At 40.1% G+C, this 22,480-nt stretch overlaps 2 protein-coding genes across 2 annotated transcripts in view; one reads left to right on the forward strand and one right to left on the reverse strand.

The window, feature by feature from the left end:
- Positions 1–6,817: 6,817 nt before the first annotated feature.
- On the forward strand, positions 6,818–8,271 carry LOC126380400 (cyclin-dependent kinases regulatory subunit-like). Its single transcript, XM_050029793.1, has 2 exons — positions 6,818–7,033; positions 7,358–8,271. Exons 1-2 carry the CDS (start codon positions 6,975–6,977, stop codon positions 7,596–7,598), a joined length of 300 nt encoding a protein of 99 aa, XP_049885750.1. The 5' UTR covers positions 6,818–6,974; the 3' UTR covers positions 7,599–8,271.
- A 4,623-nt stretch (positions 8,272–12,894) lies between these two features.
- Positions 12,895–22,480, reverse strand: part of LOC126379770 (dystrophin, isoforms A/C/F/G/H-like) — a 321,313-nt gene continuing 311,727 nt past the window's right edge. Inside the window, exons 44-54 of the mRNA XM_050028589.1 lie at positions 22,155–22,284; positions 21,443–21,671; positions 21,170–21,281; positions 20,803–20,923; positions 20,287–20,437; positions 19,493–19,633; positions 18,942–19,089; positions 18,076–18,204; positions 17,122–17,242; positions 16,426–16,533; positions 12,895–14,879 (exon numbers count right to left, since the gene is read on the reverse strand). Coding sequence (XP_049884546.1) covers positions 14,761–14,879; positions 16,426–16,533; positions 17,122–17,242; positions 18,076–18,204; positions 18,942–19,089; positions 19,493–19,633; positions 20,287–20,437; positions 20,803–20,923; positions 21,170–21,281; positions 21,443–21,671; positions 22,155–22,284 — 1,509 coding nt within the window. The 3' untranslated portion in view covers positions 12,895–14,760. The remainder of the gene's footprint in view (positions 14,880–16,425; positions 16,534–17,121; positions 17,243–18,075; positions 18,205–18,941; positions 19,090–19,492; positions 19,634–20,286; positions 20,438–20,802; positions 20,924–21,169; positions 21,282–21,442; positions 21,672–22,154; positions 22,285–22,480) is intronic.

Consider the following 22,480-nt stretch of genomic DNA (forward strand, 5'->3'; position numbering starts at 1 on the left):
TGTATGTAGTCTTCAAACGATTTGCTCCTCATTCGTCATCTTCGTAACTGGTGATTTTTCAAACTCGTCATCACAGATTCGTTGTAATCGACACTCGTCAATGTATACAGAATAATATTATGAAGAAAGAAACAGACAGAAAGCTCGATGAAGTGTGGGTACTTGGTTCATCTTGTGATAGATGTACCTCTGACCACACCCCGGACACGCGCCACTAACATTATTGTTGTGTCCATAAAGGAATCATGTAAGTAGGTACAGATCTATATTATATGCAATGCAGTAAATTAGGTAGAATAAATGTTGCTGGCTTGTTCAAAATGCTCCTGTTTACCCCTTCGGCAACCATTTTCTCTCGTTGGTCTATCAGAAAGCTCGGTAAGGTGTGGATTTTACCCCTTCGGCAACCATTTTCTCTCGTTGGTCTAACAGAAAGCTCGGTAAGGTGTGGATACTTATTTTATCTTGCGGTAGACGTAACTCTGCCTGCTCCAATTGGGATATACTTAGTCGTTAGCTTGTGTGATGTTATGGTGTAACCCTTTCGGAGATACAGGCGTAATATTGAATACCTATGTGTTGGAAATTGACCGTGTATTGACCGTGTATGCATCACCCTTATAAGACCATAGATTAATAACATTACTTTTTATGTAGACATATTGTCTTTGCTCTCAACTGTCTTTCCTTCTTCTTTGTTCAATGTCCGTACCAACTAGTCGACTCTTACGCCTATTTTATTTACGTAATTATATCGTGATATATCGTACAAGCAATATTGTAATCTCAAGTGCCAAAAACGTTTATTATACGCAGATCAGCTTCATCAGCATATTTGTGTTTTTATTTCATCAAACCAATCGCCGGTCCACGATTTACCTCGCCACAGGTTATGGGCCCAGCATACCTAGATTGGTTTATGCCCTAACCTTTGTGTGCAGGTTTCAGCGGTGGCTGTTCATCGGAGTGCATTTTGTCGGTGAGCTTGTCGGCGCGCCTTCCCTGCTGGTCGCCGTGCTCCCGTCGTCCTGTTTTTACATGCCTCGTGTGAACTGAGCACGCTTATGTCAAAATGTCAAACAATGAAGATAATGGTAACACGTTGTCGAATGTTCCAGTCGCCTTTGCAGGACAAAATATTGAGAAACTGCGCGGCGTGGAAAATTACCATGTGTGGAAATATCAGATGAAGCTTTTGCTAACTTTGGAGGGCCTATGGAAAACTGTAGAAGGAACGGATACCGACACCACGCGCGACGGTCGTGCTTTGGCCCGCATCGGATTGAGTGTTATGTCCTCATGTCATCAACACGTTCGTGATGCTAATACAGCTAAGGAGGCATGGACTAACCTCGAGAAAATATTTCAGGACAAAGGTCTGTATAGGCGTGTTTTGCTATTGCGTCAGCTACACAGAATTGAATACTGTCAGTTCGGTTCAATGTCTCGCTATATAGAATCTGTAATGAATTTGGTTTGCCAGTTAGCTGACATTGGTAAAGTCATCGAGGACAAAGAAATTGCCGAACTTCTTCTAAGTGGTTTGCCTGAAGAATTTGATGCTTTGGTTTCTAACTTGGAAACTGCCTGCATGACCAATAGTGATTTAAGCAGTGAGATTGTTCGCTCACGGTTACTGCAAGAGGAATCTAGAAAAAGAAAATCTGACAACACGGAGAATGCTGCTTTTTATACAAACAAGAAGAATTATTCATCCAGTACGAGCGGAGTCGTGAAGAAGATTGTGTGTCACTACTGCGGGAAGCAAGGTCACATCAAGAGCAAGTGCTACAAGATGCGACGTGATAAGAAGAGTGATCACAAGCCCGTCAATCACTCACTCCTCGCTACGGGAATGGAGACAACCGCTTTCTTCGTGAAGAGTTGTGACTGGTATATTGATTCCGGTTGTTCCAATCATCTGTGTAACAATAAGGAATTGATGAGCAACTATAAGGAGATCAAAGGGAACAAGATCTTACTAGCAAATAACGAGTCTCTAGCTGCAGAGGGTGTTGGTGAAATTCAATTGGATGATTCATTTGGATCCAAGATTGAAAAGGTATTATTTGTTCCTAACTTGACTACTAATTTACTGTCTGTAAGTAGGCTAACCGAGAAGGGTTTGACTGTGGTGTTCAATAAGAATAGATGTAATATTTATAAAGATTGTAAAGTTCTTGGCAACCCGATTACCTCCGCATCTAGTTTTAATGGTCTTTATAAATGGGATAGGTATAGTCTAGCTGGTACTTCGCAAAAAGTGCACTCAATGTTCTTGTGTGATAGACAAGAAGCAGGTAGTGCTAAGGTCGCTGCCTCTGTGCCGATGTTGCCAATGGAGGTCTGGCACAGGCGCTTGGGGCATTTAGGGGTAAAGGGAATGTGTGCTTTAAAGGACGATCTAGCAACTGGATTGTGTTTTCAGGTTTGTAAAGATGTCAAGTGCGAAACCTGTCTGCTTGGGAAGCAAGCTGCCTTGCCGTTCCCCGCCGACGAGGTTGCACGTGCTACTTGTCCCTTAGAAATAATCCACAGTGATGTCGCTGGCCCTATGCAAGAGGCAAGCTTTGGAGGTGCGAAGTACATGGTGACGTTCACAGATGACTTCACAAGGAAGACGTACGCATATTTGATGAAGAATAAATCGGAGGTAATGCATCATTTTATTACATTTAAAAATGAAGTAGAAAAACAATTGGGGTTGCATATAAAAATTTTACGTTCCGACAATGGGTCTGAGTACTGTAATAGTAGGTTTGCTGAATTTTTAAGAAAAGAGGGGATCATTCATCAAACTACTGTGCCTTATTGCCCGCAGCAGAATGGTGTGTCTGAGCGATTAAATAGGACGCTTTTGGACAAAGCGAGATGCTTATTAATTGATGCTGGTCTCTGCCCGCGCTTTTGTGGGGAAGCGGTTATGACTGCTGTCTATTTAAAGAATAGAAGTCCCACAGCTGCTTTGGCGGGACATACACCTGAGGGGTTGTGGACTGGATCACGGCCGGATCTTAGTCACCTTCACATTTTTGGATGCATCGCATATTCGCTTATACCTAAAGAAAAACGTCGTAAATTGGATGCTAGGAGCAAGGCTTACATTTTTGTTGGTTATAGTACTACTAGTAAAGGTTATAGATTGCTGGACCCCTTGAACCCTCATAAAGTAATTGTGTCTAGGAATGTGGTTTTTATAGAGAATAAATATTACAAGGACATGGCAAATATTAATTTTAATGAATTATATAATGATAATAATTTATATTATGAATGTGACATTTCTAATAATTATACAAATGACAATAATTTATCTAACGGTGTTTGTGATGTCCCTAATATTGATAATGAAGACGTGAATAATGGTCAGACTTATGAAAATGAAATATTAAAATGTAATCCCATGCATTTTTCAGATGGAAGCGACGAAGAGTTCTGTACTGGCAGTGAAGATGATGAAGAGCAGGACAATGCAGCGCTTGGCTTGAATGATTCGTTGCGTGCCCCCGCGCCGCAGCCGTCATCTGCAGGGGAAGCTGTGCCCGCGCCTAGCACATCCGTTGCTCCATCTACAAGACCTGTACGTTCTACTAGGTCTAAACCGCCGTTAAGGTATACTGACTTTGATACAGACTTTTCTATGGTCGCACGTGAGGTTCCTGAGGAAAGTTCAGTTACCCCTCAGTCATACGAAGAGGCCATGAACAGTGCACAGTGTGCTGAATGGTCTGCTGCCATGAAGAGTGAGTATGACTCTCTAATAGCTAATAAAGTGTGGGTATTAGTTGATAGGCCTCATGACAAAAATATAGTCAAATGTAAATGGGTTTATAGGACAAAAACGGATGCGTCAGGTAACTTTATGAAATTCAAAGCGCGTCTCGTTGCCAAGGGTTTTACTCAAATTCACGGTGTGGACTTTGAGGAGACATTTTCACCTGTAGTAAGACATAGTACCATGCGAATTTTATTTTCTTTAGCATGTGAATTAAATTTAAATATTGAACATCTTGATGTAGCTACTGCTTTTCTCAATGGTGAGCTGAAAGAAACCATTTATATGGATCAGCCACCTGGCTTTCATAATGGTGACAAAGATAAGGTTTGTCTGTTGCAAAAAGGTATTTATGGCCTTAAGCAAGCTAGTAGAATTTGGTATGAAAAGGTAAATAAACTATTGTGTGAGAATGGCTTCCATCAAAGTAAGTTAGAACCATGTATTTATATAAGAAAGACTAGTGATAAGAAAATGATTGTGATTGCTTTATATGTCGATGACTTTTATATATTTTACAATGACAATTTGCTGAAAGATGAGTTAATTAATTTGCTTATAAAAACATTTGACTGTAAGAATTTGGGAAATTTAAAAAGTTGTTTGGGAATTAATGTAACTAGAGAGAAAGACATTTTAAGACTTGATCAAAAGGATTATATTAAGAGACTGCTCAAGCGGTTTGGTATGACAAATTGTAAGCCTGTATCGACACCCATGGCTGTAAATTATAAGTTTGACGATTCTGATGAAGAGTTATGTGACGAAAGGTATAACTATCGCGAGCTTATGGGTTGTCTCATGTACCTTTCGGTCTGCACTAGGCCAGATATTGCTTATGCGTGCAGCCAACTTAGTCAGTATAACACCAGGTTCAATCGGAGTCACTGGATCGCGGCAAAGCGCATACTTAGGTATTTATCAGGAACAATTAACTATTCTTTATTATTTGTAAACAGTAATGGTGAATTGTGTTTAACTGCATACACTGATGCTGATTGGGCCAACGATCCTATTGACAGGCGTTCTTATACTGGTTTTATTGTTAAGCTAGGCAATAACACAATCAATTGGGAGTCTAGGAAGCAACGTTGTGTAGCGCTCTCTAGCACAGAGGCTGAATATTTGGCAATTAATGATGTCTGTAAAGATTTATGTTTCATTAAGAACTTTTTATTTGAAATTTTGAATAGAAACTTAGACATAAAAGTATACAACGATAATCAGAGTGCACACAAGTTGCTACAGGCTAAAGAGTACAGTCATAGACGTACTAAGCACATAGATGTAAGGTATCATTATATTAAGGACTTAGTACAGAATAATGTAATCACAGTTAAATACTTACCAACTGAGCATATGATTGCAGATGTACTCACCAAACCGTTAGGCTCTAGCAAGCATTCATTGTTTATCCATAGTATGAATCTAGCATAGGTGATGGATATGTTATGTACCAAATAGAGTTGAGTCTCTACGTTGAAGCTCTCTGATGTAATTGATGCTATATTAGGGAACTTCCTGTGTTGTAGAGTTTCCTCTAAAGAATGTAATACCCAATGTTATGTTGGCTTGTTAGGTATAAGAATTTTATGTAGTCTCTATCTTTGACACATGGCCTTATAAGCGTGAGGGGAAGTGTTGGAAATTGACCGTGTATTGACCGTGTATGCATCACCCTTATAAGACCATAGATTAATAACATTACTTTTTATGTAGACATATTGTCTTTGCTCTCAACTGTCTTTCCTTCTTCTTTGTTCAATGTCCGTACCAACTAGTCGACTCTTACGCCTATTTTATTTACGTAATTATATCGTGATATATCGTACAAGCAATATTGTAATCTCAAGTGCCAAAAACGTTTATTATACGCAGATCAGCTTCATCAGCATATTTGTGTTTTTATTTCATCAAACCAATCGCCGGTCCACGATTTACCTCGCCACACTATGCCATGTTCTATTCAATTTAAATCCAAAATGGTTTTTACATTATTTTGTTAAAACTGATACCTACATGGTATCATGACGAATCTGGCATAAAATATGACGAGTTTGAAAAATAACCAGTCAGGCCATATCCGTCAAGTCTTGCATTTTGAGCTAAAATAAAAAAAAATAAGAAGATAGTTCTAGAACATTGATAAATAAATAAATAATAATAAATAACATTTGACGTCGTCCCAAAATTGTTTGGTAGGTAAATACTAGGTAGGTATTACATCCTAGAGTAAACCTTTTAGTCGACTGCGGCATTCAAAAGCGGGTTCATATTTTTATCCTTGAAATTCCTCGAAAGTACAATAATTTTTGTGATAAAAATAAAAAAAATTTATTTTCTTAGGTAAGTTTTATTTTTCTTATTTTTTTATTGATATTTCGGGAGTATTCTGGTAAACGAAACGCGTGGGTCTTTGACATTGACATTCATTAAAGTTACTTTTTGTGCGTTCAGAATCTGTAACAATCATTATTGGGATTAATAAACCATAGAAATAAACGAATAAAATAAACTAATAAAAAAATATTTTTATATATTGTTTTTATTTTATTTTCGTAACTTTATTCCTATATTGTTCCTATAGTATTCCGGTACAGTAAACGAAACGCAAGTGTCTCTGACGTTGACATTACGTTTATGCGTTCAGAATTGGTTCAGTATCAATGTATTGGTGGGAATAATATTTCCCACAAAATTAATTAAAAAAATAGATCATTCAGTATCAAGGACCAAGTATTTTCAGTATATACATTTTTTATATTTTTTTTTGTTTTAAATTTTGTAATGATATTATTTCATTTTAAAAATATAAGATAGTAAAATAATTCAGAAAATAAATCTTAAAAAAACGTCGCATTTGGTTTAATAAATGGTTTATTACAAAGACCAAGTACAGGTTTATTAACACTCTCTGCACTCAATCAAATCCGCTAGATGTACTGAAGACGAGGCAGCATGGTCTTACAATCTTAGCCTGCCCCTCAAATGGGCAAAAGGAAAAAAAAACTTGCCCGCCACCCGCCAAAGCTAAAAAAAAAAAAACAATTAGACCCAGTGAGTGAAATGAAAAGTCAAAACCTCAGTGAGCAAATGTAAGATAGAGTGAACAGAAAACGTTTCCCGCGGTTCTGTTTATTGGAGTTGTTGTTGATGGATAGATATTTCTCTAAACTGTTAGTGTTGATAACATCCCGCAATGCCTGCTGATCAAATTCAATACTCGGAAAGATACTGTGATGACGTCTATGAATACAGGTAACACCACATCGTAGCTCCTTTACTGCTGTATTTCCTTTCAATTCCACTTCATACGTCATTGTATCTGATACATTCGGACAACTTCTGATTACAAGCCTTTGAGCCTTTTTTTACTTTGTAAGTTTTACTTGGATGCTAATCCTCGAGTGCTTTTCTCAGATATTCTACTTTTTACTAAGCCTATGTTCAAAGTCAACTCTATGAAGCTAAAAATACGTAGTTTATTGTAAGGTGCAAGGTACATACCATTGCCAATTGTGTGCCAATTTAAGTCTTAAATAACAACCTTCTGTAACAATATGGTAATGTGATGACTTGCAGACATGTCATCCTGCCTCCTGACATAGCGCGCCTGGTCCCCAAATCTCATCTGATGACGGAGACAGAATGGCGCAACCTTGGTGTGCAGCAGAGCCCCGACTGGCTGCACTTCATGGTGCACCGGCCCGAGCCTCATGTGCTTCTGTTCCGGAGACGACGAGAACAAGACTTCCCACAAGCTGAACAAACAAGTGATATTAATAGGCATCAGGAATCTAAAGTAACCGCTAGTAATGCCTAAATTCTGTTAACTTAGTGATTAGGTAATCCAATGCTTGTTTACCTAAAGTTCTATTAAATATTTAATAGTTAATTTACAAACTGATGTCACTAATGATGGAATTTGTAGACGTGCCACAACTATTAGCATGTAGAAAAAGTTGTGGCTCCATGTTGAACTTTGTAGTTAGAACATAAAAGTTGTCAGAAAAACTACTATTACTACGATTACTAGCTTATTTTCTATTTATTTTCTTTTGTATTCCATGTTAGTCAATATTGACCTTTAAGTAAGCATGCATACAAGTAGTTGCCTGATCACTATTTAGTTAGTTTACTATTAGTAATAAGAGTTCCTTGTTTTTTTATTTAAATAAAAGATGTTTAACAATTAAAGTTAACTAAGATCTACTTATTTAGTAAGTATTAGGCAACTAAAGGCTGAATGATTGCTAATTAATAGAGACTTACTTCCAATTTCATACTGATTCGTACAACTTTATTATAAAAAAAGACAAATAATGTAGATATCTTTGTCAACAGACAGCGTACTGTCAGGACATTATTCAAGTAGTTGTGATTGTATTTCATAATACAAATTTTTTTGGACACTTTTGTATAGTCTACCAGTTATAGACATTGTAATAAAAGTGTCCTTCTATTTTTGTTATATTTAATAAAACATTATTTAGAAATACAGTATATTATTTATTGTTGTAAAATTAAATGTGCCCAGGAACACTGAATATGGCGTACAATGTACTATTGTAATAAATGGATTTATTTTTCGTGCAAAAGGCGAATTCAATATCTCTGCGAATTTTGTGCTTGCATATTAAGACTTTATATTAATTGTGCCAAGCTATGCTACCTGTGGTTTTGAATGAACTTGAGAGTAATATATCTCTCATTTCTTTTGTGCAAGGCGATGTACTATAATATCTCTGTCCTGCTCTCATTCTAATCATGCTTTCTTTTAAAGATTATAAATATGTAGCTGAGCTTATGAATCCATAAGTACTACTATTACAAATGGGAAAGTGTAATATGTGTGCGTCTGTCTGTCTGTCTGTCTTTCACGGCAAAACGTAGCGACGATATGACGTGATTTTTTTAAGTGGAGATAGTTGAAGAATTGAACGGTGGTGCTTAGAGTTCAAACTATCAGTTAACGCGAGCAAAACCGTAGTCGTTCCTTTCACAAACATGAGAAAGCTCGACAAACTCAGACCTCCTTACCTTTTCGGAAAACAAGTAGGCTTCTCTAGCGAGGTTAAATATTTGGGATTGACCTTCGATCAAAGGCTTACATGGTCACAACACATAGGTAATATCACAAGAAAAGCCAAATCTGCGATAGGCACCTGCAGGCGCCTAGCTGGTTCAAGATGGGGCCTTAAACCTAAGGCCATGCTTTGGCTCTACACTGCTGTGGTGAGGCCTATGCTCGCGTACGGCTGTGCAGCATGGTTCAAAAAGGCATCTATTGGGACCTACATTTCGGACCTAACCAGCGTCCAAAGAATGGCTTGTATGATAATAACGGGAGCTATGTCGTCCACACCAACCTTAGCAATGGAGGCGGCACTGAACCTGCCTCCACTCCATCTCTACATAATAGGGGAAGCTAGAATAGCTATGCTCCGAGCTAAGGAAAGGGGTAGGACGACATGGGGATCAACTGTCATGAGAAAGCTCAAAGAGGACCTTATGACTGACCCGGTCATGGCGATGCCCTCAGACGTCATGGTCGGGACTCATAACTTTGTGAGGTACTTCAAGGTGGTAATACCAGAGAGAGAGGAGTGGTCTGGAACTGTACCCTCGCCCTTTCCCAGTGCTGATCGGGTGTGGTTTACCGACGGCTCTAAGCGAGACGGGCTCTCAGGGGCGGGTGTATACGGAGGGTGCCCCAAGCGAAGGAGGGTGACTAGCATGGGGGCGCACGCCACAGTTTTTCAGGCCGAGATGTATGCCATCATTGATTGTGTGCACCAAAATTTGGGGAACACAAACAGTAACATTCTCATACTGTCAGACAGCCAGGCTGCCCTTAAGGCGGTGGCGGCGTCTGAAGTAGACTCATTACTCACTCTAGAGTGTATTGATAGTCTAAATAAGTTGGGGGCCTCAAACTCGGTAACACTAGGCTGGGTCCCAGGGCACTCTAACATTAAGGGCAATGAAATTGCTGACGAACTCGCAAGGGAGGGATCGGGCACAAGTTTAACCGGACCCGAACCCTTCTGCGGGATCTCGAAAAGCACTTCTAGATTTCATCTGGGGGTGCGACTAGGAAATGAATCCAAGAAATTTTGGTACAACTCAGTTGGCCTAAAACATTCAAAGCAGCTGATTAGACCTTTTTCTAAGAAATTATCATCAAAAATCCTTACTCTCACTAGGGGGCAGGTTAGGTTGTTGATACGGGCCCTCACAGGGCATTGTAGACTCAATAAGCACCTACACAAAATGGAGCTGACCGAGTCTCCTCTATGCAGATTCTGCTTAGGGGAAGATGAGACGCCACTACATCTGCTATGCAGCTGTGAGGCTCTCATACATAGTAGAAGCCGTACACTTGGGGGCCACATAATGGACCCCCAGGAAGTCATGGAGCTTTCTCCCAAAAAGACGTTGGATCTATTCGAACGGATCGGTCTTGAGGAGGATATTTAAATGTAGGGATTTAAGGTCACAATAGATCTGTCAAGGTCGCAGTGACCTCGCGGGCTGCATTCGGTCCGGCCCTCACAACTTTCAAATAATAATAAAATAGTTGAAGGTTGAAGAGTGGCAGGATATTTTTTGTCTCTAACCCCCCACCTCCCTAAAATGGGGGTGGAAGTTTGTATGGAGAATTCAGAAATTTTCAAGGTAGAAAGCTAAAAATTGGTATGCGGCCTATTTGTGACTGACAAAAAATCGTGGCACATTTTTTGTGGAAATCTGCCTCCAACCCCTTCAAAAAGGGGGCGAAATTTTATATGCGACTTTTCGCAGTTTTTCAAGGTAGGAAGTTAAAAATTGGTACACAGGGAAAGGGGAACCGTGTTACCCTGAATTTAACGCGAGCGAAGCCGCGGGCCAAGACGAACTAGTCTTGGCTACATACTTAATAGTACTACATAATTAATAGTAACATAAAATAACAAACTCGAATTTAAACTCTCAATGGTAGTATACCTAGAGCCTTAGCCGGAATTTGAACTCAAAAGTAGCCTAATTAAGCATATTTTGTAGTTTAATCTGTGTAACAACTACTATAAGCTCAAGTAGCAAACAAGAATTGTTTTTAAGTCATATATGTCTAAACTTTAGCTAAATTGATATTTATCCAAATCAAATAGGACTTATTAGGACTTCATAAATTCATTTCCTTCTTTAATACTATATAGTTTTCAACAAATCCTACTTTACATAATTTAGAATACACAAAACCAAGTTAAGTATTCTCAAAACTATTTAGTCTTTTCTCAGCCTGCTGTTAAGTCTTAAAGTATTTTTTTACTTTACTTAGATTATTTGAAGGCTCACTTAACACTAAATTGATTTACTGAAGTTATCAGTTTAGTCTTGCAATGTAAACATTGATTGCCTAGATATACTTAAGGCTATTCACTGGACGATAAAATCGAAATAGAAACAAGCAGAAAGATGGATGAAGTCCAAAAAATAAAAAGATCCGGTGGTTTTCGAAGGCGTCTATCCAAATACAGAAAATTAACCTGTGTTAATATACATCCTACTGTTTTTGTTAGCGATGCGATATATTCTTCATTGCCATCAATTTTTTTTATCGATTGGTATAACACAATCATTTAATTTTGGCAAAAAAAATCGTATGTTCCTGTTTTTTTTTCAAATCCGATCCAATGTGTGGCGGCCCAGGTACCTACGTCTCGCATAAACCTAACCTTCTCAAAAATGACTAAGCTAGTCTAATCTAACCTAGTCTAAGCGCGGTGATCGTGCCTACTTTGCGTCAGCGAACCATGTAAGTACCTATAAGAATGTATGCGCGGTGACTTGTTTGACAAATTGAGTTTGTTTGTTAGTTCCATTTCTGATAAATATTCAACAATTAAGTAAATCACATTCCTATCCAAGTAAGAGCTCAACATAACAATATTTTTTTTCTTCCACGAGTCGCAAAACTTATCTCTTAAACAAACCTACTTTCCATAGGTTTTAAAAGCTTGTTCGATTTTAATTGTTACTTGTTACATAGATGATTCTGGCACAAAATAAACAAATATGATTTTATGACATTACTTTACTACTTAAATCAAAATAGAGGATCACTTCAGATATGAGAGTTTTAAGTGGGAATTCAGTAAATACTTTTTTGTCTTAAGTGGGTCAAATTTATCTTAACTAGTACTTGATGAAAGGCAACTTGACTTTACTTTTCTAAACTGCTTCTTACAAAATCAATTGTTTCTAAAGTCTTACTTCATTTAGATTAATATTAGTTAACGCCATTTTGCACTTACAGGAAGAAAACATGTAATTTTTTTGACAAAATTATCGTCAAGAACTGTAGTAAGTTAATATTATTATTATATTTCTGTTGTAGTAACAATTACTGCGTTCAACTGTCACATATTTATTGAAAATGATTTTTTCTGTACTATATATGTCGGCATTTCTTTTTATTTGCTAAATAATCAATCCAAATTTTATTATTATTTTTCTGGTATATTAAAGGCTCTTCTGTTTTTTTAACACTTTCTATCGACTTTACACGAGAAACAATCATGCGTTTATAATTTCCTGTATGTGAAACGGCGGAATAAGCTTTTGTAAAAAAAACTTAACAAGTATTTTAGTCGCCATTTTCTTACAGACTTCATTTCTTGTGTTAATGTAAATGTTCGCCATTATATTCTAAAATTAAGTATGACCTGAAGTTTTACATCGACACAGTGCAATTCAATCGTATAGCTTTAACTAAGTATTGTAGATATCTTAAAGTACTTATACATTAAGTGATACTACAAGAATTCTAAGTTTAGAATACGCAAGAACATTGTATAAAGTAGGGTTTAAGTCTGACTTCGCATTGTCTTCAGTATGTCTTGTATAAGAGTTAAAGTATGTGCCCACTTTTACTAAACTGTATCTTCAAGACATCTTGAGGGATATCTTGGAGACATATAAGACTTAGCCTAGACAAGGGCTTGATTTAGCCTACTTGCCTTCAAGATATCTACAATTATTTTTTAAGACAGTCGGTTGCTACTTGGGCGTACAGTTTAAGATAATGTGGAGGATAGGATAATAGGATTACATATAGGGAAATAAAACTGCATTCATCTTACTATGTTGAATGTTTATTTGGATTTATTAAACTTCTAAAACATTGTCATAAACACAGTAAAATATCCATCAAATAAATGCAGGAGTAAGTAATACATATAATATGTTTATAGTTGCCGATACAACGTTTTGGAAATAAACCTACCCACATTAATATTACCGATAAACAGATACTATAAAATTATTAACGATATTAGTGTAGTAAATAGAATTAACTTTTTGTTAAAATAATGATAATTGTGCTTTTTCTTAAATTCTATATTAGCCAAATTAATAATAATAAAAATATTGAGTAAGTAAGTATAATAAAACAGCGGCCGCCCGTCGCGGAGCTAGAAGATAGTAAATGGGAATATAAACGTTAAAATAACGCTCCGGCGCGGCGCGGCCGCCGACCTAACATAACGTAAACGTGGAAAACCATGATATGGTGTGGTCGAAGTTACCGTCAACAGATTACTTAACATTCGTATAAAAGTCTCTCCAATATATTCTTATCTAAAGGGTAGCGTGGTAGTAAGACGACGCCGCGCCGCCGCGGCCGCGGGCGCGGTACATGCGCCGGCGCGCGCGCAGCGAGCCCGCACGGCTCGGAGAGCACGGGGCGGCTACTAAAAGGTTCTACTACGCGGACAGGTCAACACGTGGGTACTGTAGAAAGGAAAACCTACTACATTGAATAGAAGCAGTTTGATTAACCATATGTTTCATCTAACAATACAATTTGATTAATATGTAACATATAACATACACGTTAACATGTTTGATATTGGTTCGGCTACGACTACTTGCTACTTGCAGAATAACAAAAATTACTATCTACGGCCATCACGGAGATATGGCATACATGTATATTGAAGGTTTGAAGACTATCTAATAAATAACTTTATTTGCTAGAAAGTAGGCCCGAGTATGGCGGGTGTCGCTTGCTTCCGGTCGGCGTAAAACATGTCCAAAACGGTATAGTCGTTAAAGCTAGTACTGTGATCCTATTAAAGCTCTCCCTTACAAGTCCCAAGCTGGCTTACATCGTTACGGTCCGCGATTATTGAATCGCCTCAATAAAAATCCGATGACGAGGCATCGTGTCATAAATTTATACAAATGCCGGTATAATACAGCAAAAATGATATGGGAAATTTACAAGAAGTGATATGATAGTATGCAAGTTGTACTATATAATTAGATATGTAAAAAGTTAGGTAGGTATGTAAAAAAGATTTACATATTTGATAAAATTTGGTACAATTGTTTTTAAAATATACCTAAATGCTCGTTACAGTGTCTTTTTCGTTGATAGATTTCGTTCTGGCAACACTGTCGAGGACGTCGGTTAGAGTAGGTACAGTAAACGGGTACTTCGCCGAGGATACAGAGGGGGGGTTACAATGACTCAATCACGATACGTACTGCAACAATGGCATGCCCTTATTTGATAATAAGCGTTGCATACATTTTCGTCGGCGTCGAGGCGCGGCTAGGTGCGGCTACCGAGCGCCGCGGGCGCCGGTGGCGCGCGTAGCCGCCGCGGGCTTGTCGGCGCTACTTCTCTTACTTGCTGGTAAGACTCGATTGTGAAGTATTCGAGAAGCCCGCTCGTATTAGTAGGTGGTGAATGGAATGTTTAAGCTTGTATTACAAGGTAATGTAGACATTGCTTGTGCAGATTGTTAGCGCTGAGTCGAAAATTAGTAGTGTTCTTTGAAAGTAGGTATATAGGTACACAGAGGCTTTGTATGTGAACTTATATGAAGTGAAGGAAGTGAAGCAATACCATTGTAGCAAGAGGAGATAAGAGGGTGGACGACAGTTTTGCGAGGACGGGGCCGCGGGGGTAGAAGGGTTGGGGTGGTGCGGGGGCGCTACTCGTCGGCGGACGCCGGCTTGCCGTTGGAGTACTGCGGCGGCGGGTTGCTGGACTGGCTCTGCTGCTCCTCCGTCATCACCGATACTAGCTCTTCGACTGCGCGTCCGAGGTCATCTGTAAGACATCATAAACTATGTGTTAGTCCAGGAACTAACAAAAGAGCGATAGAATAGTACTGTCTTCCATCTAATAATAGATGCGGTCACGCGAGTCTTTTAACAACGCGGCGCTTCCACACATGTCACGCGGGTCTTTGACTACAAATGACAATTAGATGAAAGCCCTTTTTTAACGCCTTTATTACGCACGGCGCCTTATACGCTCTGTCATAAGATAAACTTTTAAAACACCGCGCCTGCCTGTCAGGATGATGAGCTTAGAAGAGGTCACACCATAACAGTACCTTAGGCTGTATACCTATTCGATGACCTGTACGCTTTCTAGTATTTATAATACCGTTCCTTTTGTCTGGCGACCGTGACAACGTTTTTATCGTTGATTTTCATAAAATAACGAATTTATTTACCTTACTGTAAACGTCCTGTTAATTCAGCGTAAAAAGGAACAACAAAAAAGTCATGTCAGTATTTACATCCTCAGACTGATTGATTACAATCAAAATAAAAAAAAAAAACATGCAAACTACAAGCATCACAACTAATTAGACAATTAATAGCAACAGTAATCCACTCGTATTTGCTTCTTGAGCAGATTTCCAAGCCTCAAAAAACGACACAACAAGACAAAGTAAAGTTGGTGGAGTATCGCCGCCTTGTAGTGAAAATTCTTTAAGAAATCGCATTCTGATGCTAACGCTAGTTTCAATCCAAGTAAATTTTTACCGAGAATTAAATTAATTGAATGAAATCGAAGTTTAAGAATGCGATTTTTTAAAGAGGCGTTTAGGTACTTGGTTTCCCTTTGAGGCGACGCTATAGTTCTTGCAACTCACGAACGTGGTCGACGTTTAGTCATAGAATAGAGATACACACTGCGTATAGGTTTCTATTGATACGCGGTAACCCTCCGTACCGCAGCAATTCGTATCGGGCGCCGAGTTAGATTTACCTCACCCCCTCTGGGCTCCTCTGGGGGTGACGTTAAAAAGTAAGTACTTTAGTATAGGCCGTAAGCCACTGAGGTGCGCGAAGGGTCTGTCAATCGCACTCGCACTTCGCAGCAAGAGGGCGCACGGCGAGAGTGAGTGTGCAGATCATCATCACCAGCCCATTAACGTCCCCACTGCTCGGGCACGGACCTTCCCTATGGATGGATAGGGAGATCGGGCCTTAAACCACCACGCGGGCCCAGTGCGGATTGGTGGTTATTAACGACTGCTAATGCAGCCGGGACCAACGGCTTAACGTGCCTTCCGAAGCACGGAGGAGCTCGAGATGAAAACTTTTTTTTTTTGTGGTCACCCATCCTATGACCGACCTTTGCGAAAGTTGTTTAACTTCAACAATCGCAGACCGAGCGCTTTTACCGCTGCGCCACCGAGCTCCTCAGTCCTCCTCAGAGTGTGCAGATACTTAGACATAATCTAAGAGTGACTGCCTTCGTGAGTTGCGAGATCTACGCAGTAGATGAATCAAACTGACAAAACGGCAAATGAAAGTGTGAAGCGGAAACCAGACTAGTAGCACACGCGGCGCCTGACCTGCGCAATGCATGAGCGAGTGCACGCTATGCGGCGGCGGCGGCGGGCGCTCCGCCAGTGGCAGCGGCTCGCGCTCGGCGCTCGGACCCGCCCACCCGCGTCCGCCATCTTGGGCCATATGGCAAGCGTCAAAATGGCGGAACAACTCAAGACTCCCTCAACACCTACTGTTATTAATCTACCGCGATAAACGCCCCTAAATATTTACTAATTCCCGATGGCGCAACAATTCAACTTAATTCCAACTATCACGATCCTGACACACCACAAGCTTCTTCCACTCTCATCAAAGTCTACATGCATACTTTATTTTTATTTATTTATTTTATTTACTAGCATTATAGACTGGCCTTTATAAAAAAACATCCTGGATTTAATCACGGCATATTCGCCTTAGCCTTTCTCTTCCGATTCTATCACTTACAGCTTTATATGTTTCGGAAGTCTACTTTTATCCATAAATACCGCGATACAGATTAACGAAATATAGTTACACCACCAAGATATGACACCGGCAAAAGCAAGGTCATTCATTACACATGGGCATTTTACACATATACAGTTATACAGTGAAATACAGTTTGTGAATATCCTCAGTTTTGCTGAGTAATAGTGGCGCTGTTGGTAACACTGGAGAAAAAAGGTTCGAAAAAAAACTCTTATTTTCCTTGTTTTTAGGTGTGTTTGTGAACTTACTTTGCGGTCCGTCGTAGAGTCCGTTGTGCATCTTGGCTGGAGAGTCGGTGGCCAGCTGCGAGGCGGTCACCGAGCGTGTCTGCAGCGTGCCCGTGCGGCCCGGAGGCGAGCTCTGAGCCGGCTGGCGACACACAAACACAAGGTAGGTTTTGTTACAGAAGGTAGGTTTCGGAAGGTACATTAACACTTTCAAGAATACAAATGTTTAATTTATTTTGAAAAAGCATATATCTTTAATCATATTTCGTATCATAAAATTTTGTTTTTTTTTTTTGCTAGCGCAAATATTTCTTTAAAAATAATGCGACAGTAATTCTAGAACACGTATTCATCGATCGAGTCGAAAAGTCGTAGCTTTTAATCGTTGTCTACTCTTTAGAGAAAGATGCAAAAAATGCGTCAAAGAAATTGCATTATACACCTAAAAATGAAATTAATTTTAAAATAAGTAAAAAAAAATGAATTAATAATTAGATTTAATTACTATGTTTTTAATTTTATTGCACTTTCATCCATTTATACAAGTATCTAGTAATTGTAAGTAAAGCAGTCTTTTGCCGATATTTAGACTATCGATTGTTAGCCTTGAAAATCATCTATAAGTACTATCTACTGCTGTGTATCGATAGTCGTTGCAATAGCCAGAAACGATAGTATTGATCTAAATGAGCTTCTAGTATCGATACTCTCGGAAGTATCCCGTACCGTATGACTTCTATCTATCGATACTGTTGTTTTTTTAAACAATCGATAAAATTCAAAAATATTTATTTTTCAAAATTGGCTTACAAAGTTAGCGCTTTTTGAACGTCAAACAAAATTAAATTACATATTATGTAACTAGCTGTAAAACTACTACCACATCGGAATCTGTAACGCTGAGGGAAAGACGTGGCCAGAAAACCTCCCATAGATATATCTATTCATAGGCACTACGTAGCGATATGCACATACTTCATCGAGCAGACGGCGCAGTCTCTGCAGCTGTGCCTCCAGCTGCCGGTTGTGCTCCTCGAGGATCTGCATCCGCGCCTCCAGCCGCCCCTTGTGCTGGCGTAGCAGCCGCGCCTCGGCCATCATGTCCTGCGTAAGCGCAACACGCACAGTATTAGTACTACTCTATGCCTCCGCGTGACTCAGGACCACGCAGCGACCAAATGCGACGGACGAATTTTAGAGCATTTTGGTGCATCATTTGTGTCCCAGAATCTTTGTCTTTTTGCAAATACCTATTCGGTTATGCTATAACCGTTCAAGTTGGTAACATCCAACCTAATACTGGAAAAAAGACAAAAAAGTCTAGGATATTTTTGCAGTGGCGCTGATACTTCTGGTGTTTTGGCGTTTCATCCACTACCTATTTTAGCTGTAGGTATATTACTATAATTGTATAATTCTAAATTAATTATAGTCCGATGTCGAAAAAAATTAAATGAAACCAAAAGTGGTAAAAGGAGCTCCTTCGCTTGGCGAATATTATTTCGCAGAGCGGAAAGATGCATAAATCAAAGTGAATGCAAAGACTATACATGTCTCCAATAATTTTATTAGATAACTTAATAAAATTGCACTGTTTCAATCTTGTTTTCTTCATCCATTTATGTCTTGATGGTAATGGAGCGTCGCGTAGGTTCCTTGAAGGCATGGCATCCGTCTTTAGGAGTGCTCTTCAGGATCCATCTTTCGTCTTGTGTGACGTCCTCCGCTGCTTTCTGATGATGACTCCATGTCTACCACTATCCTGACACATTTTCATGCGTGTACACAGGGAAAATTCGCTAGGAACTTCATTGAAGCCATGCAAAGTGAAAGAGTGGTACCTGGTCGGCGGGGATAGCGGCGTTGCGATTATCGACCGCGGTGATAGCTGCATGCTGTTGCTGGTCCTCCGGGGTGGACCCTGGGGTCTGTTTGGCCTTCAGTCGCTCATACTCCGCTTGAAGGCTGGCGTTCTCTTCCTCTAGCTCCCTGCAAGCGATATTGGGACAGATTATAGAAACATAAACAACTAAAACATAGCTGGCGAGGAGTGGCTGTATAACTAACTGTACACCTCTGCGTACCTTCAGGGAGACAGGCGTGTTCAGTTATGTTATAAAACATTAAACGAAGGTCAAACGCATTGATGTACCGACGGGCACAAATGTTGTTGACTTTAGTATTCGGGAGCTGTTAAACGCTATGAGTCGCAGTGTGACACGATTAGTCTGTCATGAAATTCCGTACACGAGATCAAGTCTGTCGGTAGGTTCTCGTCTGCGATCTGGAACTTAACATCAATGCCCAAAGGTACCTTACAAATATTACTTTTAACCAAGCACGTTCGTGTCCTTCCTTACTGAAAGAAAGAAGCTGCACGCAGCCAGGGTACCTGATCATAGCCTCGAGCTCATGACGCTGCTCGCGGTGGATGATGGACACCACCTGCACGGGCGAGCGCGGCGCCTCGTCCGCGTCACCGCCGCCGTTCAGCGAGGCGCAGTACTGGGCGATCAGCTGGTGCTCTTCGTCACTACAAACGATAAAACGGGACTTTATTACTGCTGCCAATTAACTAGGTACCTCCACGCCTTCTTGACACGAGATTATCCATTTTCATTATTTTATAGACCTACTTACTTGTCCATTGTACATATTCGTTTTTGTTTTGCTCTCTTTCTTTACTAATATGATCTCACAATTCTTAATTTTACTTTCATTGTTGTTGATCGTAAAAAGTTATTGTTAGTTATTGTTACTTGTACATTTAATGTTATTTCGTTGCCTGAGTGAAATGTGTATGTGTCTGCTAAGAAAAAATAGTGAGACGTAAATTGCAATTATAACTGTACTTAACATTTATTTATAACTGTACATAAATATACACACAATAAAATCTTTATCACAGAAATACAGAACAATTCCATGTGACGCCTTGCGTTCTCCTTTGTGAATAGCGAAGGAACCGAGGCTTTCTACTGGCGATTGAGTGATTATGCGTTATCCCATAAAATATTTGTATAAATAAAAGTCTGCCGCTGCCTGTGTTCCACAAATATCTTGAAGATTTCAAGGATAGCTGCGCATTTAAAATAGGTGATACCTTGTGCGGAGTTGTGCGCGTCATCGTTAGGTGAAGTTGTGGTCAAACGACGAATTATTCAAAAAGTTCCATTTGTGACTGACCTATCAGGAGTATCCCCGGGCCTAGCACCGAGTTCGACCTGAGCCAGCCGCGAGGCGTACAGCTCCAGCCGCGAGTGCATATCGTCCCCGCCGGTGAGGCCTGCGCCCGCGCCATGTTGCGGAGACGGCGCGGGAGACTCTAGGGCGTCGCCTGGAAAACAAAATTACATCTACTTTAGTCAATGAAAATAACATGCTAATTAAATTAACCGAGCCATCCACAAGAAGCTCTTTGCCTATTATTTTTTTGCGTACAGTGAAGAACTGTAAGAGCTTGTCGTTTTCTGTTTCCAAAACATACCAAAAGCATTGTCACTAACCATCAGGATAAATTGCGGTCCAACGCGAACCTACAAAAAATAATACGGGTTCATGTTTGTTTCCTTTGTAATATCGACTGCCAACGCACTGGTACTTTTGTTTCTGCAAATGTACATAGGTGACGAAGACCTCCCATCAAGTGACTCTCCTCTGGTCGTCTGTCCCCTACTAAAACGAGCGGCTTCAAGAACCTACCTTCAAGAACAGTCTGCACAGGTAGATAGCCAACTCGTGGGTGCTTCTTGAAGTAGCGAGCAGACTTGAACTTATTACGCAGCGCGCGGGTGAAGTCGCGCACATCCTCGCCAGATGTAGTCTGGAAGCATAAAGTGTGTCGTCACAATCATCTTTTCTCGTTCTCTTGTGGGTTCTAAGGTCGACGACCTTGCCAATACTGGAGACACAACCCTCAAGACGCCAGATAAATATGTCGTTGGCCGGCCGTACTTTGGCCGTAAACATATGGACACTCCGAACCTGAGGACCCAGAGTGGGTGCTATGTTCGTCATTGACAAGTACCCAAACTATAAAAGTTAAAATGCTCAAGTGTTAGAAACTTACAGCAGTGCAGTATTCCTGCATGGGGTGGGTCAGCTTGTGGTTCTTGGCCTTACGTCCGCTGAAGAAGCATTTCTGGCACATGTCGAAGTTGAAGCACTTCAGACAACGGTATCTGTGGAGAAAACGTTCGTTTGATGCTGGATTCGTGACATAAAGTGGATCTTAACGAGAGACGTCTATAAGACTAAGCAAATAGGTATCCTATCGGCGCAGCTAGTCGGTGCGGCTCCTATACAGCCACTACAGGAAGTGAGGTACGTCAGAAGAGCTTACCTGAACCCAATGATGGGGTAATCCTTGCAGATGTTACACTTGGCCTGGTGGCGCGCGCTTTCGGCCGCAGCCAGTCGGTGCAGGACTGGCAGCCAGACCATGGACTGCGGCTCCTTCTGCAGCCACTGCAGGAAGTGGAACGCCTCGATGTACTGCAGCTGCCCATCAGCGTCGCGCTCGATCGTCTTCTCCTTGTCTTCCTTCTCTTTATCCTTGTCTTTCTCTTTCTCTGGAAAAGTCAAATTTGGGTTGATTATCAGGTCTGTTAGGAATATGACTTAATGGTGCAAAGCTTAGGGAAAATGTTGTCAGCCTTAGGTATTTGGTAAGTATGGTAGAATTTCAGCGACATTCAATGGATAAGCGATTAAGTAGGTAGATACAATCAATACCTTTGGGACAGCAGGGACCATGCACGACAAACAAGATAAGAAAAACAAGAAGCAATAATTTTGAAGCTGCGCGTCCAAGAAACAACAGGACGGACAGACTGCAGGGAACATGGGCATTCACGAATTGCTAAGAGATTTAGTTCACTTTTCGACAGTTAATATGTATAGTCAAGAAATTCTGACGCCCTGATTACGACCCAGTAAACGCGCAGCTTTTAAAAGCGAAGAGGTTAGTAGAACGTTAAAGATGTATAATAGACAGGAGAAGGAAACCTCACACCAGATGCCCTGTGCGTGATAGTTGAGGGTAGTTAGGTTACCTTTCCTGTCGAGGGTGCCTCCCTTACCGCCCTCCTTAGTGGCGGCAGATGCCTGTTCAAAGCAGCTGCGCACTGAGGGCTCGATGTTGGAGCCTCCGAAGGCTGCGACCTCTCCTAGTTGTCGGGGCACCTGTATCATACGTTACAATGTTATCAATTGTACTAAAGATATTCAAAGTACCTATATTTTCGGATACCATACTATCATATCACAATTAAGGAATAAATAAGTTTATTTAAAATCGCAAAGCCAGTTTGATGGCAAAAAGGAATTATCCATAGGTCATAGAAAGAACTCTTAATCTTGGTTTGTCTAACTAGTGCGG

This window comes from Pectinophora gossypiella, chromosome Z, assembly GCF_024362695.1.
Source record: "Pectinophora gossypiella chromosome Z, ilPecGoss1.1, whole genome shotgun sequence".
In the NCBI taxonomy this organism is placed as follows: Eukaryota; Metazoa; Arthropoda; class Insecta; order Lepidoptera; family Gelechiidae; genus Pectinophora; species Pectinophora gossypiella.

What these genes read in the sequence shown, in the direction of transcription:
- LOC126380400 (XM_050029793.1), top strand. Translation starts at nt 6,975, where the DNA reads ATGCCTGCTGATCAAATTCAATACTCGGAAAGATACTGTGATGACGTC. An exon ending in GATGACGTCTATGAATACAG is followed by an intron (nt 7,034 to 7,357) that starts GTAACACCACAT and finishes GATGACTTGCAG; the next exon opens with ACATGTCATCCTGCCTCCTG.